The sequence below is a fragment of the Microcaecilia unicolor genome, chromosome 10, assembly GCF_901765095.1.
Source record: "Microcaecilia unicolor chromosome 10, aMicUni1.1, whole genome shotgun sequence".
NCBI classification, from domain to species: domain Eukaryota; kingdom Metazoa; phylum Chordata; class Amphibia; order Gymnophiona; family Siphonopidae; genus Microcaecilia; species Microcaecilia unicolor.
The window spans coordinates 190,032,778-190,047,228 of record NC_044040.1 but is presented as its reverse complement, the minus strand read 5'-3'; the positions used below and the strand labels follow the sequence as shown (position 1 = coordinate 190,047,228).

The window sequence follows — 14,451 nt, the reverse complement described above, 5'->3', positions numbered from 1 at the left end:
CCTAAGCATCTCTGCGTTGGAGGAACCGGAACCACTGCTCCCAGAGCCAGAAGGCGACGCAACGTGTCTCGAACTGCTGCTTTCTTGATTCTTGAATGACATGGGGACTCCAGAAACCTCTCGGGGGGCGACTCCTCGAATTCCAGCGCATAACCATCTCGAATTACCTCGAGAACCCACCGATCGGACGTGATTTGGACCCAGCTCTGATAAAACTGACTCAGCCGAGCTCCTACTCGTACCAGAGCCTGGGTCCGAACACCTTCATTGCACATTCCGTCCGGACGCCTGTCCTCTCGAGGCAAAGTCACGTCCTCCGCGACGATTCCCTCGAAAGGACTGTGTGCGCTGAAAAAACCGTCCTCTAAAAGGCCCACTAGTCCGTCCCGGCCTATACCGGCGGGCCTCAGCAAAACGACCACGAGTAGACACCCCTCTGGTGCCCGACCTGGGACGTAAATCCGGCAGGCGAGGAATCTTAGCATCACTAAGGCCTTTCACCAAATTGTCCAAATCCTCTCCAAAGAGCATGGTTCCCTTAAATGGCAGAGAACACAACTTCGCTTTAGAAGCTGCATCCGCGACCCAACCTCTCAGCCATAGGGCCCTACGCGCTCCAACTACCATAGCCATGTTCTTGGCGGACGCCCTCAATAAATCATAAAGGGCATCCGACAAGAAAGACGAACCCATCTCAAGCTTGGCTAAATCCTGAACTCCGGAGGCCCCAACCTCCACTGACTCATCCAGGAGTTTCTCGGCCCAGCGAAAACATGCTCTGGCCACCAGGCCCCCACATACCGAGGCCTGGAGCGCGAGCGCTGACAAATCAAAAGTACGCTTAAGGAAGGCGTCAATTCTCCTATCCTGGGGGTCGCGGAGAGCGGCTCCGCCGTCTACCGGGATAGCCGTCGCTCTAGTCACTGCTGTAACCACTGCATCCACCGTAGGGGCCTTCAAGGAATCTTTGTCCTGCTGAGGAAGAGGATAGAGCCGCGCCATTGCCTTAAAGACCTTGCATGGAGCATCCGGTGACTTCCACTCCTGGGAAATCATCTCCCGGAGGTCCTTGTTCATAGGAAAGGACCGTGCCTTACTGTGAATACCCTTTACCAAAGGGTCCTGCCCTGATTCACCCACGGGTACCTCAGGCTCAAACTTAAGTGTCACCGTGACTTGGTCTATGAGCTCCGCAAGCTCATCCCTATGGAAAATTCTGACAACGGAGGGGTCCTCCCCAGGTAATGCCTCAATCAGGTTAAGAGAGTCTTCAAACCCCTCTACCTCCTCCTCAATCCCTATTGGGTCTTCCGAACCCAGCTGAGACACACAGTCCCCATCTTCTGACCATTCCAATCTTGGTCTTTTAGTTAGCATAGAGCCATGCCCCTCCTCCACCTGAGGAGGTCCGGCCTTCCAGGCTTGGAACAGAGACCATACAAAATCTGGAGGAAAACCGACACATCCTGAGCTCTCAGAGGGGACTTTCTGGCCTAAACCGGAGGAAGCTGGCCCCACACTAAGCGCATCTGCGGATCGCGGCGGATTCAAAATGGCGGCCGTTCCCGCCGAAACCGCAACTGCCGACATCGCACCTGCCTGCGATCCCGCTGACACCAACACCGGCGATCCCGTCGGAAGTTCTGCGGCCAACACGGGGGGAGCCGAACTTGACTGTTTAGGTTCGCCACAGAGGCGGCACTGACCGCCCGCCGTCTCTAACCCCCGCCGCGAACAGGCGCGACAACGAAGTAGCTTGCCGGTCATAATCAAACACACACACAGTCCGCCTCCGCGCTAATTATGAACTCCGGCGCCCCTGTCAAGTAACTTCGCACTGCTCTCCCGTCTAGTGCAGGGAAACTGATTTCCTCTTCAGTTCCGCACTAAATAAATAATAAAAGGCTCTTAAAGGGCCAGAACACTGCTGGCAGCTGACAATTGTGAGGCACTCAAGGCTCCAGTCCAGAGAAAGCAGCCGAGGCACAGAGCTGCCACTTAGTCAGAGATGGAGAGCAGCTTAGGGGGAGGGACCTGCCACACAGGTGTAACACCCCAGGGGAAACACTGGGCCCCACCGGACCCAGGGCCCCGAAGCACACTTTTTTTTTTTTTTTTTTTTTTAACCACGTACAGGGAGACACAGAATGAACCAAAATGGAACAAACCACCCAATTTCTACTTCCTATGAGGAAAACTACCTCACCAGACCAGTGAAGACTGCACAGGCTGTCCTTCTACCTCTGCTGAGACTGAGAAAATACTGGCTAGTGGGGGTGCTGCACAGGTTATATATACAGTATCAAAAGCTCAGTGGTTTCTCAGTCTCCCTCTGCTGGTAGGAGTACATAACCCACGCGTCTTGACCGGTCTGGAGGGTCGCTGAGGAATAATATGTTTATATCACTATCTTCCAAGATGTTATGCTTGAAAAATTATTGTAAATCATATAAAAATAAAATAAAAAAAAAGTGGAAGGGTCAAAGAGACCAAAGAAACAGAATGGCCACATAAACTACTGGAAAAGGAGGAATGACTTGAGGTGGGACAATGGAGGTGAAAGAAGTTATATGGTCAGCAGCGACAATCATTTCACTAAACATATAACTTATAGATCAAGCTGCCAATTGAGAAATAGCAAGTGTTCTGTGAAAAAAAATGTTGCTTTCTCGAGTGCATGAAGAAACATTTTGACCGTGTGTGAAGTTGAGACCTTTGCTCTCTTCACCAACTACAAATTCCTCTGACCAAATTTCTCTGGGGGGAATAAATGGAGGAAGCAGTAAAAACACACCGGCCACTCCATGGAAATAACTGCCCGCCACCCTTACTGCAACCTGCAAAACAGAAAAATTTCTTCCTCTCTCTCTTCAACCTACATGCATAATTTTATAGGCAAAGGAAAATGAGGCAAGTGCATTTAAAAAAAAAAAAAAAAGATGAGCAGCATTGCTAGAAGTTCTCCGAACTTACTGCAAAATGTCACCTAATGAGGAATATAAATTATTTGGCACCAGGCCTGTCCCATTTCCTTCCAACCCCATGCTTCACTAGCTTCCTCTGGAAGAGGGCAAGGGGATCCTGCTACCGAGCCTACCCGCATGCATGTCTGTCGAACTCCAATTCTCCTATCTGAATTGTCATTTTCTTTTCATTTTGTTCACTTTCTGCTTTTGTATCGTATTGGGTGGTATATCAAATACTAAAACGTGAAAGGAGAGCACCTACTTTGTTTGACTTCATTCCAGCCCCGGCGCTCTGTTTTCTGTCTCGGATAACATCGCAGTCCATGACAATGAACTCTTCCAGCTGCTTATGATGAAAGAGGCTACTGAAAGGGTGTCGCCAGAAGGTATTCCCATCCACTTCTGCAACTAGAAAAGCAAATAACAAAAATTAAAGCTTTGGGGGGAAAGAAGCGCCACACCACTGAGCAGATAAAACTGTCATTACTTCTACCGACAGACAGCAGTATCTATCCCAAGTGTAGCACACCATTAACACAGGAAACTAACAAGGAGCCTCGTTTTCAGGGTGCTCGCCATGATTAGACATAAGTACATCTGCTATCGGTGACTTAAATACTGGGTCAATTTGCACATTTTGGTTAGGCTAAAACCCAGGATCTGTCTGCAGCCCACAAGAACTGGAGTTCAGAACCTTTGCTCTGCAGACACACACAGTAAACCAGGTCTACCATGCAAGTTGCAAGGTTTCAAAAATCTACAGGAAGGGTAATAAAGAACATCTACCTTGATTCATTTCAAAGATTGTTTCTTAAAAATCATTAAGGAGCTTTTCCCGCTCTTCTCCTAAACTGCTGTATGCACCCAAGCTCTGAATACAGCAGAGTCTCTCTCTTTCCCAGCATCACATTTAGTTAAAAGGCAGAAGTGCTAGGTACGATTCTTGGACACATTAAGTTCTAAACTCTTTTTTACTGCTTCCTCTTTCGAAACGTGCATTCAATAGACTTCTATTTTAATCCGCATCTACTTTTTCTGTATTATCTGACTTTTCAATTATCCAACAAAACCTGTCAGTCCCATTTACATTGGATAAATCGAGACTACAGTATTGTCACAAATGACCTCACGAAAACATGATACCTGGCCAGCATACACCAAGAGCAAGGTCATTTGCATCACCAGAATGAACATGAACTAATCGGATCCTGCACAAGCGAGGCAATTCATCAGAGTTTGGGCGAATTGCAAGAATACTTTTTTTTTTTAACTTAAGTAAAACCTTTATTGGTACAAAAAGTGTGTTATGATGTGCCATATATACTTATGAAATACTGCATGGTACAAAAAGGCAGGAAGTTATTAATGTATTACCGTACAATTCACTCTATGCCTAACATGGGGCCCCTTTTCCTAAACTGCATTAAGTATTAATGCGCACTTAATACAGGGAAAAAGGCTTAACACAAAACACGTTAATGCATTTTGTAGTAATTTGTCAGTGCACACTAAACCATGCGCTATTTAATTTTTAAAAGAGTTTTCTGGAGGGGGTGTGTCATGGACAGGGAATGGGTGTGGAAGCATCATCCAGTTAGCATGTACTAATCAGAACACACATACTGGACTTAACACCTCCTAAGTAGAGGGTGTTTAAGGGCTCCTGTGTTACACTTTTGTAAGACCCGCACCCCAATGGAAAAAGTGGCACTAGACCTGCAAAAAAAAAAAACCTTAATATATTGCCATGTAAAAATACGGGCTTAGCACGCAGGAAAAAATGGACTAAGCCTACATTCTAGCAGGTTTTAGTAGAAGGGCACCAAGGAGATCTAGGTTATGTATAACACAGAGCAAATAAAATCATAAAAACACACACACACACACACACACACACACACACACACACACACACATACATTGTAAAAGAAAATAGAAACAGCCTGGCTGGGATCACGAACCTACTAAAACATCTGGATTTAGAAGAAAAATCAAGATAATCTCCATGTGAAGGAAAGGACAGGAATGGATTTCTGTAATGTGGGGGCTTATCATTGAGGGATGTGCTGGCATGGTAGCATGAAATAGCCTGGGGTGGTCCAATTATCCTACAACTGCAAAACCTACTACTACCAGCCAAGTTCAGGAAGAATACATACAAGGAAGCCATACAGGACAGGAACATAAAAGGAAACACCACAATAAAAAGGAAAAACAATACAGACTAAACAGCACACAAGCCTATCAGGGTAAAGCCTTTAACTATTTTCTGAACTTAAAGCAAAATTCTTTGCTCTGGTCGTTATTCGAGGTTTGCATTTGAGAGCATTCTCTTTATAGGAGTGCGCATCTATAACTACAAATTAATACATGTACAATCCATGTGTAAAAACATGAAGAAACATACATGAAAACTGCTAACCTTCACTAACTAAATTTTTCTTTTGGCAGTGCACATCGCTGGTTGTTATGCCTCACTATACTGAAGGTTTTATTCATCAGCATTCATGCTGCAAGAGCTGGGCAGTAGACCTAAAACAGAGTTTGTGAACTACAGTTTTGCGTCATTGTTTTCCTGTATTTTCTGTTCCATTAATAAATCTCACAACATTTTGACCGCTGCACTGGATTAATAAACCGATGCAACACATGAATCCAGACCTCCTTAAGTGAATCACTCAAACCAAGACTCCTTCCTACTTTAGTCTGGAAATTAGTTGTCCAGGGCAATGCTGAAACACCCGCTGAAGATGTATGGACACCAATGAACCTTCATAACTGATCGATAGTCTTGCACTAATCTGTTCTTAGTTAAATTTTTGTTTTCACCCTAAAGCAAAAATGGGTTAAAATCAACTAAATGTATGGGAACCACACAACATAGTGGAGTAGCCTAATAGTTAGTGCAGTGGGCTGAGAATCAGGGAACTAGGTTAGATTCCCATTGCAGCTACTTGCGACTCTGGGCAAGTCACTTAACCCTCCGTTGCCCCAAATACAAAATAAATACCTGTAGGTTGTATGTAAATCACTGACTGTAACCACAGAAAGGCGATAAATCATATCCCATCCCTTCCCCTTAAAAAAAACAAAAAAAACACACATGGAAACTTCTGTCCCTTTGTATCTTACTTTGGGCATATCCACATGACTGTTTTACTCTCACCAATCACAATCCCAATAGTCTGTAAATGACTTCTCCACAATAATTCCTCTGTGCTGTTATAAGCATGGCATAGGAAGGGCAGCCATCATCCCTCCATCGTGTGCCCCCCCCCCTAAAAAAAAACTTCTCTCCCCAATTTCCTCCTGCCATTTCCACTGCAAAGCAAAATCAACATTACCTGCTTTCTTTGCAAGCATTCCTGAGGGTGTACTAAAATCAAGGGAGGGAAACAGCATGTCCAGATGACACTTTCAAATCTATACTTTATCAATAGAAATCAAACAAAATAAAACATGGAAAAGGAAATAAGATGATACCTTTTTTATTGGACATAACTTAATACATTTCTTGATTAGCTTTCGAAGGTTGCCCTTCTTCGTCAGATTGGAAATAAGCAAATGTGCTAGCTGACAGTGTATGTAAGTGAAAACATTCAAGCATTACTATGACAGTCTGACAGGGTGGGAGGATGGGGGTGGGTAGGAGGTATGCATGGGGACATCAAAGCATATCACTGATATTCTAACAGGATGGGTGTGGATAGGTGAGGGGTGGGGTGATCAACAGAGACATACAGCTTTATGGTTTATAATGGGCTAGGAACCCCAGATCCTTGTTAAGTCTCTGTTGATCACCCCACCCCTCACCTATCCACACCCATCCTGTTAGAATATCAATGATATGCTTTGATGTCCCCATGCATACCTCCGACCCACCCCCATCCTCCCACCCTGTCAGACTGTCATAGTAATGCTTGAATGTTTTCACTTATATACACTGTCAGCTAGCACATTTGCTTATTTCCGATCTGCGGAAGAAGGGCAACCTTCGAAAGCTAATCAAGAAATGTATTAAGTTATGTCCAATAAAAAAGGTATCATCTTATTTCCTTTTCCATGTTTTATTTTGTTTGATTTCTATTGATAACCTTAAGAGTGGACTAACACGGCTACCACACTCCTCTACTTAAATCTATACTTGCAATTTTCAATGGATAAAAAAAAAAAAAGATAGACTCAGACCGTGGGTACTTTTTTCCGCAGGCAATAAAATAAAAATATGCAAAGCCAGTGGATAAAAAGTATCTGCAACATTTGTACCGCTGCAGGCAGTTTGACCATTGCTCCCAAAAACTGTACCCAAAATTTTTAATGAAAAAAAAGATCCCAATAAAAGTGCATTAGAAACAGTTCAGTTTCTTCACTCTGTAATGACAGTAGATACGATTACTGGTTTCTCTTTTTGGATTAACTTCTGAAATGAGAAGCGTGCTCCGAAGAACACAGGACAAGTTCCATGAAACAAAAAAAAAAGAAGAAGCCACTTACTCTGCAAGGTACAAGGGTCGATCAGGTGGATGGTGCTCGTCACCCGAATACATACACAAATCTGACTCATGTTCCCCAGGCTCTGGGCCAGTTTTGGAGATAGACAGACAACATTGTCCTGTGCCACAAGAGAAAAAATCAAATTAATATAAAACCTATAAAATGTCAAAAACACTGACAGGACATCTTTCAAACAAGCTGCATGTGTGAAGTATCCATAGGTTTCACAATTTTCAAAAAGAAAAAAAAAATCCCTTGGAAAATTGGCTCAGGCAACATACATGCACCAATCTGTACAGGTACTTTTTCCATTAAATCTTAGGCTCATCCTGTCTACCCAATTTTATCCTAATCATACATTATCAAACTCAACTTATCATACATTATTCAAAAGCTCAACTTCATAATGTTTCACTACCGTTTTGAAATTTCTGTTATAAGACTTTGAATTTCGAATTACTACGTAAGCCGCATTGAGCCTGCATTGTGTGGGAAAACGCGGGGTACAAATGTAATAAATAAATAAATAAATACTTTTGGAAATCTAAAAGTATACATATGTAGGTGCATTTTCCACCCCATCCCCTGCCTCTTTAAGAACTCCTCCCTAATAAATGTGTGCACGTACATTCATATTTGCTATATGTGCACATGTCGGGTGATTTTTGAACATCTCGTCATTGTGAAGTTTGTTCTGTAGCCAGCCATATCTGGCAAAACAAGAGGCCCTCAACGGGACTAGTGGATGATGCAGAAGACGGAAATGATTTTGGATTGGATTGGCACCTGAGAGTTGAAAAATTACAGTAAGTCAAGAGTGGAACTCTTCAGTTACGGGCTTTATAAATATATCTAGTTAATAATTTGGACAGAGAATGTTTGCATTATTATTGTTAGACAACTGTCTTGCTTTTATATCTTTATAATTTTTTATGTGGTATAATATTTTTTTGTGGATGACATTCTTTTTGTATAGAGTTTTTCAAACCTATAATGGTGATTTTTTTTCCCCAATAAATAACTGGGTGTGTTTACACTGAGGTCTTTTCTCCACTTTTTTCGTAAGTATCTATATTATATCAGTGCGTTTTTTCTAGCAAAAAAGGTGCCGGTACTCAAATACTAGGCCACCCTTCAGGGGTGGGGTGATCACTGAGGGACTCATCCCACAATAGCCAAGCTCCCTGCAACCAGTCACAGAATCTATGACAAGGCAGAATTGCAAGCTCATTTTCAAAGTACTTAGCCTCCCAAAGTTCCATAGAAACCTATGGAACTTAGCCTCCCAAAGTGCTTTGAAAATATGCCTCTTGGTGTGTAGAGCCTGAGCTCTTTCATTAAAACTTGGGGTCCATGGGTCAATTTTAGTAGACAATGGAAAAGGTGCCGGTACTCAGTACCCCCAAGTACCCCCTCAAAAAGAGCCCTGTATTATACGCAGTAGACCGACTTGTTGGATAATCCAAGTCTCTACAGTGCACCACATCCCTCTCCCCCCCCCCCCCCCCCCCCGCCACAGTAAGTGCAGCCTTCCACCCCACTCACCCAGACAGCGTAGCTTCCCTACTCCCAGACCCCCCCGTTCAAAATGGCTGCCATGAACTCTGGTGGCAGCCTCGCAAGACTGCCACTTAAGTTTGTAGCAGCCATTTTGAAAGCCAAGCTGGGATGGGCATGAGCAAATGGAGATTGCTCCTGCTACTACTACTTATCATTTCTATAGCGCTACTAGACCAATCTCATTGCTAGACCACCAGGGCTTCTAAACTAGTCCAGGATCCCCTCCTCCCCCCATGGTTGTGCAGGTGAGTGGGGAGGCACTTGAGATGGGAGCGGGATCCAGGAGCAGGGAAGGTGCTTCTGTTTGGGAAGGTGGGCGGGGTAGGAGGTTCAGGAATTGTGGTAGTAGCGCTATAGAAATGATTTGTAGTAGTAGTAGTAGTAGGGCGGAGTCTGGTGAACCAACAGTTGGTTAATCCAGAACGTCGGATAACTGAAGGTCTATTAACTGGGACTCTACTGTATAATAAATATTTCTTAATAGATTTCAGTTTCACATCTTTTTGTTGGTAGAAGTTTGTTTATATTTTTTGTGCTTGCTTCTACCACAGCTATTTAGTGGTCAAGGTGACAACTGAAAGCCTCATTTATGCACATTAAACACTGCTTTAAGTGGAAAAAAAAATGTCTTTGAAATCTGCCCTCTGAGCTGCATAAGAAAACTTCTCACATTTCTGAGGCCTCAGAAGCAAAGCTATGGAAAAGCGAGAATGAAAAACAAAAGACATTGACAAGCCTGGATTCAGTACAATTAGTGAACTTATATCCAGTACAAGCAGCAAAATTTGTCATACAGAACAGGACGAGATACAAAAGGTTCTGCTGAATCATGAAGACCAAGGAGGAATACAAGCTAGACCTCAAACACAGATGAATATGTCTGAAGATCTGTATTAAAGAAAGGAGCAAATTCTGCTCTAAGTAATAACAGATATTTCTTACTGTTCTGAAAAGTTACCAAAATGAGCTAGCCATCCATATAATACACTCAGCCCTATGTTAAAAGGTAAAGGGTCATGGATTTGATACACTGCCTTTCTGTGGTCCAACTAAAGCAGTTTCCATTTATTATATACAGGTACTTTCTCTGACCCTGGTGGGCTCATAATCTAAGTTCTCATACCTGGGGCAATATAGGCTTAAGTAACTTACACAGAATCACAAGGAGACATAGTGGGAATCAAATCCAGTTCCCCTGGTTCTGTCCACTGCACTAACCATCTATACAGTACTCCTAACACTTTAACTGGGAGGTAATTTGATAACAAGACACCTCTAAAATTTTGCTGATTGCACTTGAGTGCCAAGATCCCAGAATCATTTCCATTAGGACCCAGATGCTTTTGCATTGGAGAGTTGCAGGGGAACGGGGTTAGCAGGACTCCCTCAGGGATGGAGGTAGATCCTGCAGGGATGTATGCAGGTCCTGCAGGGTACCCACGGAAGTCTAATGCCAGGCCAGCCTACCTATCCTTTCCTTGTGCCATGGCAATTATAATAGCAATAAAAAAATTAAAGGATATGGTCGATAGAATTGAAATCCCCAAAAGCACTGAGAGGGGAAGTTATCAACATGGGCTACTGTTGAGTTATTTTAGCACAAGTCGGGTTATTTTAGAACAGGAGACGGACAGGGATGGAGGATATTCCAGTGGGGACAGGCGGGTATGGGTTAGATTCCAGTGGGGACAGCTAAAATTTCTGTCCCCATGCAACTCTATTTTGCACTCATTTGTACCAGTCAAACTTGCGATACCCACGGAAATGGACTTGGAATTCCTGCCCACCCTACACGTGTAAAAGGTTAAGCACATGCGTCACTTATTCACGTACTATTACCTGAGTAGAAGAAGAAGCATTCCTGGGACAAGAACCACACACACAGGCTTTGGATAATCACAATTATCTGCATAATTTTACCTTGAAATGGTACCCCAACAAAAAAATGTACTTTTTTTTGTGATACAATAAAGACAAATTATGTGCATACTTTTTTTTTCCTATTAATGCTGCACACACTGCGGGTATAAATTACATATGGAGTTTACAAAACGAGGGTAATTTTATAACAGGTTACCTATGTGTGAAGGCCAAGAAGGCGCCTATTTTACAAAAGGATAGGCATGGAGGGGGGGGGGAGGGAGGCTGTGTGAAGCCCCAAAATTTTGGCCAAACCCAGATTTCGGGTCAGTTTTGATGAAAACTGAAATCAAACATTTGGTCAGCCTCTAACTCAGATCACAGTGTGTTTTGGTGCATCTGAAAAGTTGGCGGTCCTGGATTTATACGTGTATTTTCCATTTTATAGAATACACATGTATAAGGTTACAAACGTCACATGGCAAGGGCTCTTACTGACTCGCTAGAGTCAGGAGTTCTCTGTCTCCACCTGCTGGAAGGAGTGCACAACCCATCAGTCCAATCCCAGGCCGGTCCAGAGGGACGCTAAGGAAGTATAAGATTACAAAACCTCTGCATCTAAATTTACACCTACTCTGGAGCAGTTGTAAATTCGGGTGCCATACTCTATGTGCCCTTTCTCTCCACACCTAATTTGCAAGGAAAAGCATATCGTTTATTTTCTATTAAGTGCCAAGCTGCCTGTAAGGTCTAGTCACGTGGTCACGCAACTGCTGTCTAATTGCACAAATAGGCCACAATTTTGGTTGAGCAATATGGCCAAAATATCACTACGAAGCTAACACTTAAATGCACTTCCCTAAGGTATAGTAAGTTCAGTGGAAAGTTTCTGGCCTGAATGATTTCCCACATGTAAATCTACTGTGTAACAACTGATCATCCAACTAATACGGCTCTTCAGCAATTTTGTATAATGTTTGCGAACGCCTTCATAAACACAAAATTACATATGCAAAAAAACCCAGCAAATTGCAGAAGAATGGCTCTACAAATGTGATCACATGCATTATTGAATTAGCTAAGGCAGTCTGCCATGTCACCATCATTCCAAAAAATAATCAAATACTTGAAATTTCAATGCATCATTGATTCTGGTATTTGGTTTTCCAAGCAAACTCCTATTCCTTGTTCTCTGAATTAACTTTTAGTAAATTTGGATTGGAAAAAAAAACAGATTTTTTGCTCATGGCCACAAATGCCTTTCCAAATCTCCATTTTCCATTAAATTCATCCAGACACGTCCTTTTCTTCTCGTTTGGCTGGGCTTTGAGTTTCATTCCTCTCACACTTTCCCCCAAATTCTATAAATGGTGGTCAAAGTTGAACACAAAAGTTTGGGTGCATGTGCAATTTAATTGAATACTGAGCCAGTTAGAGCCAAGTATTTACACACATATCTTCTTAGTCGGTATTCTATAAAGATGCACATGTACATTTAAGCATGCATTTGAAAAGGGAGTGGAACCATGGGAGGGGCATGGGTGGGTCAGAGACATTCACTTCAGATGCCCACAGTATAGTATATGGGAGATCCACGCTTAATTTAGGCGTGAGGATTCACACCAGGTTTCACTTGATGTAAATCCTCACGTCCAAAACTGGGCAAAGATGTCAGCACTATTCTATAAACTGTGCCCAAGTTGGAGCACTGTTTATAGAATAGCGCATTTTTTTCAGTGTCCAAATCAGGGGCGTATCTGCGTGGGGCCACAGGGGCCTGGGCCCCTGCAGATTTCGCCCTGGACCCCCCTACTGCCGCCGTGGGTACCTTTGCTGGCGGGGGACCCCAACCCCCACCAGCCGAGGTCCGCTTCCTCCTGCCGCTGCGAGGTTTTTTAAGTTCATCGGGATTCGTCCTCCGTCACTCTGTGCTGCTGTTCAAAGAAGCTGCTAGCTGAATGCAGTTTCGGACTGAGTCTGACGTCGCTGCTGCACGTTGTACATGAGTCTGACGTCGGAAATGGCGGCGGCGGCTGGGGGGGGGCTATAATGTGCCCCCTCACTCTGGCTTCGGCCCCCGCTACCGCCGACTTTCAGATATGCCCCTGGTCCAAATTTTGGCACCATTTATTGGAATTTAGTCTTATATGTTTTGGTGACCTTGCGACCGACTCCACAGGTCATATTTATGTTCAAACATGAGAAACCCATGTTAATTTGTCTAATTTCTCAGGACAATTAATGAGATTCCATTGCTCAAGGCTGTTAATTATGACCAACTCAACAATTTTCAAATGCCAGATAATCACATAGATACATTCACCTGTCAGTTTTAAACCCCTGAATAAGCTGAAAAGTCAACTGGAAGTTTTGTCACTGCTTTGTGAAAACGGTGATCCCTGAACATACCAGCTCACTAAAATTCCTAATTTACCACGCCATAATATTTCAAGCACCAATGTTTTCAGCCCCACCACCCCCAAAAAAAAAAATCAAAATTTTTTACTGATAAACCCAACAAGTGTCTCTGCCATCCAAAGCCGTCGTCATTGTACAAAATGTAAAGGTTTGCCCCAGACGTCCCACCTTCCAACCCTCAATCACTGTTTGCAGAAATGTAACCTGAAATAAAGCTTTCTGGTGTTTTGCTGCACATAAAAATGATCTAAAATTACCTTGCATATAGGAACAATTTCCACAGAGAAAGTGCTCTTGTAGTTGTAGGAATTGCTGTGAATATCGTGGGATATCAAACGCTGGGAAGTTTTAGATCTAAAGAGGAAATGACAGGATAGAAGACAGAATAAACCAGCTAGCTCTATTTCACAAAACTTTCCAGCACGTAACCCTCCTCCCTCGATGAAAGACGACAGAGCGTAGAATAGTGTAGCGACAGCAGCATCCCCTTCCACTCATTATCCGGAAGGAAGCACCTCAAACCATGCAGGCACTCATAGGGCTAGACTCAGTAAATAGCGCTTTTTAAAAAAATTCAGCGGTCAATGCTATCCCAGTATTTTACAACCGTGTTTCCCAAGTCCGTTCCTGGAGTACCCCTTGCCAGTCAGGTTTTCAGGACATCCACAATGATTATACATGCATTTGATTTGCATACACTGCCTCCATTATATGCAGATCTCTTTCATGCGTATTCTTGTGGATATCCTGAAAACTTGGCTGGCGAAGGATACTTTAGGACTGGACTTGGGAAACACCGTGTGCTAATTTTAGGAAAAGTCCACGCACTACACCTCTCATGGCCATGCCTCCTTTTGAGCTGCACGCTATGGGATTTGGGCGCACATTTTTATAGAATAACGCATAGCACAATGTGCTTGCAAATTCAAATTGGTGCTAATTATTGCCAATTAGCACCCAATCATTGGCACTAATTGGCTCACTAGCCAATTCAGTTGAGCGCATGCTTTTGATCGGCAGCCAAATATCAATGTCATATATGGAATCTGGGGGAGAGACCAGCTGCTTGCTTTCTGTCCCTTGGAGTCCCAGAATGTGACGTCTCCACCATTACGTATGGAACCGAAGAGCAGCGGGCTTCACTGGTGGTTTT

The 14,451-nt window shown here is 43.5% G+C and overlaps 1 protein-coding gene across 3 annotated transcripts in view; it reads right to left on the bottom strand.

The window, feature by feature from the left end:
- NMD3 (NMD3 ribosome export adaptor) overlaps positions 1–14,451 on the bottom strand; it is a 53,007-nt gene that overhangs the window by 15,958 nt on the left and 22,598 nt on the right. For all 3 annotated transcript variants that reach the window (XM_030216781.1, XM_030216784.1, XM_030216783.1), the window contains exons 9-11: positions 13,556–13,652; positions 7,461–7,578; positions 3,229–3,374 (exon numbers count right to left, since the gene is read on the bottom strand). In XM_030216781.1, coding sequence (XP_030072641.1) covers positions 3,229–3,374; positions 7,461–7,578; positions 13,556–13,652 — 361 coding nt within the window. The remainder of the gene's footprint in view (positions 1–3,228; positions 3,375–7,460; positions 7,579–13,555; positions 13,653–14,451) is intronic.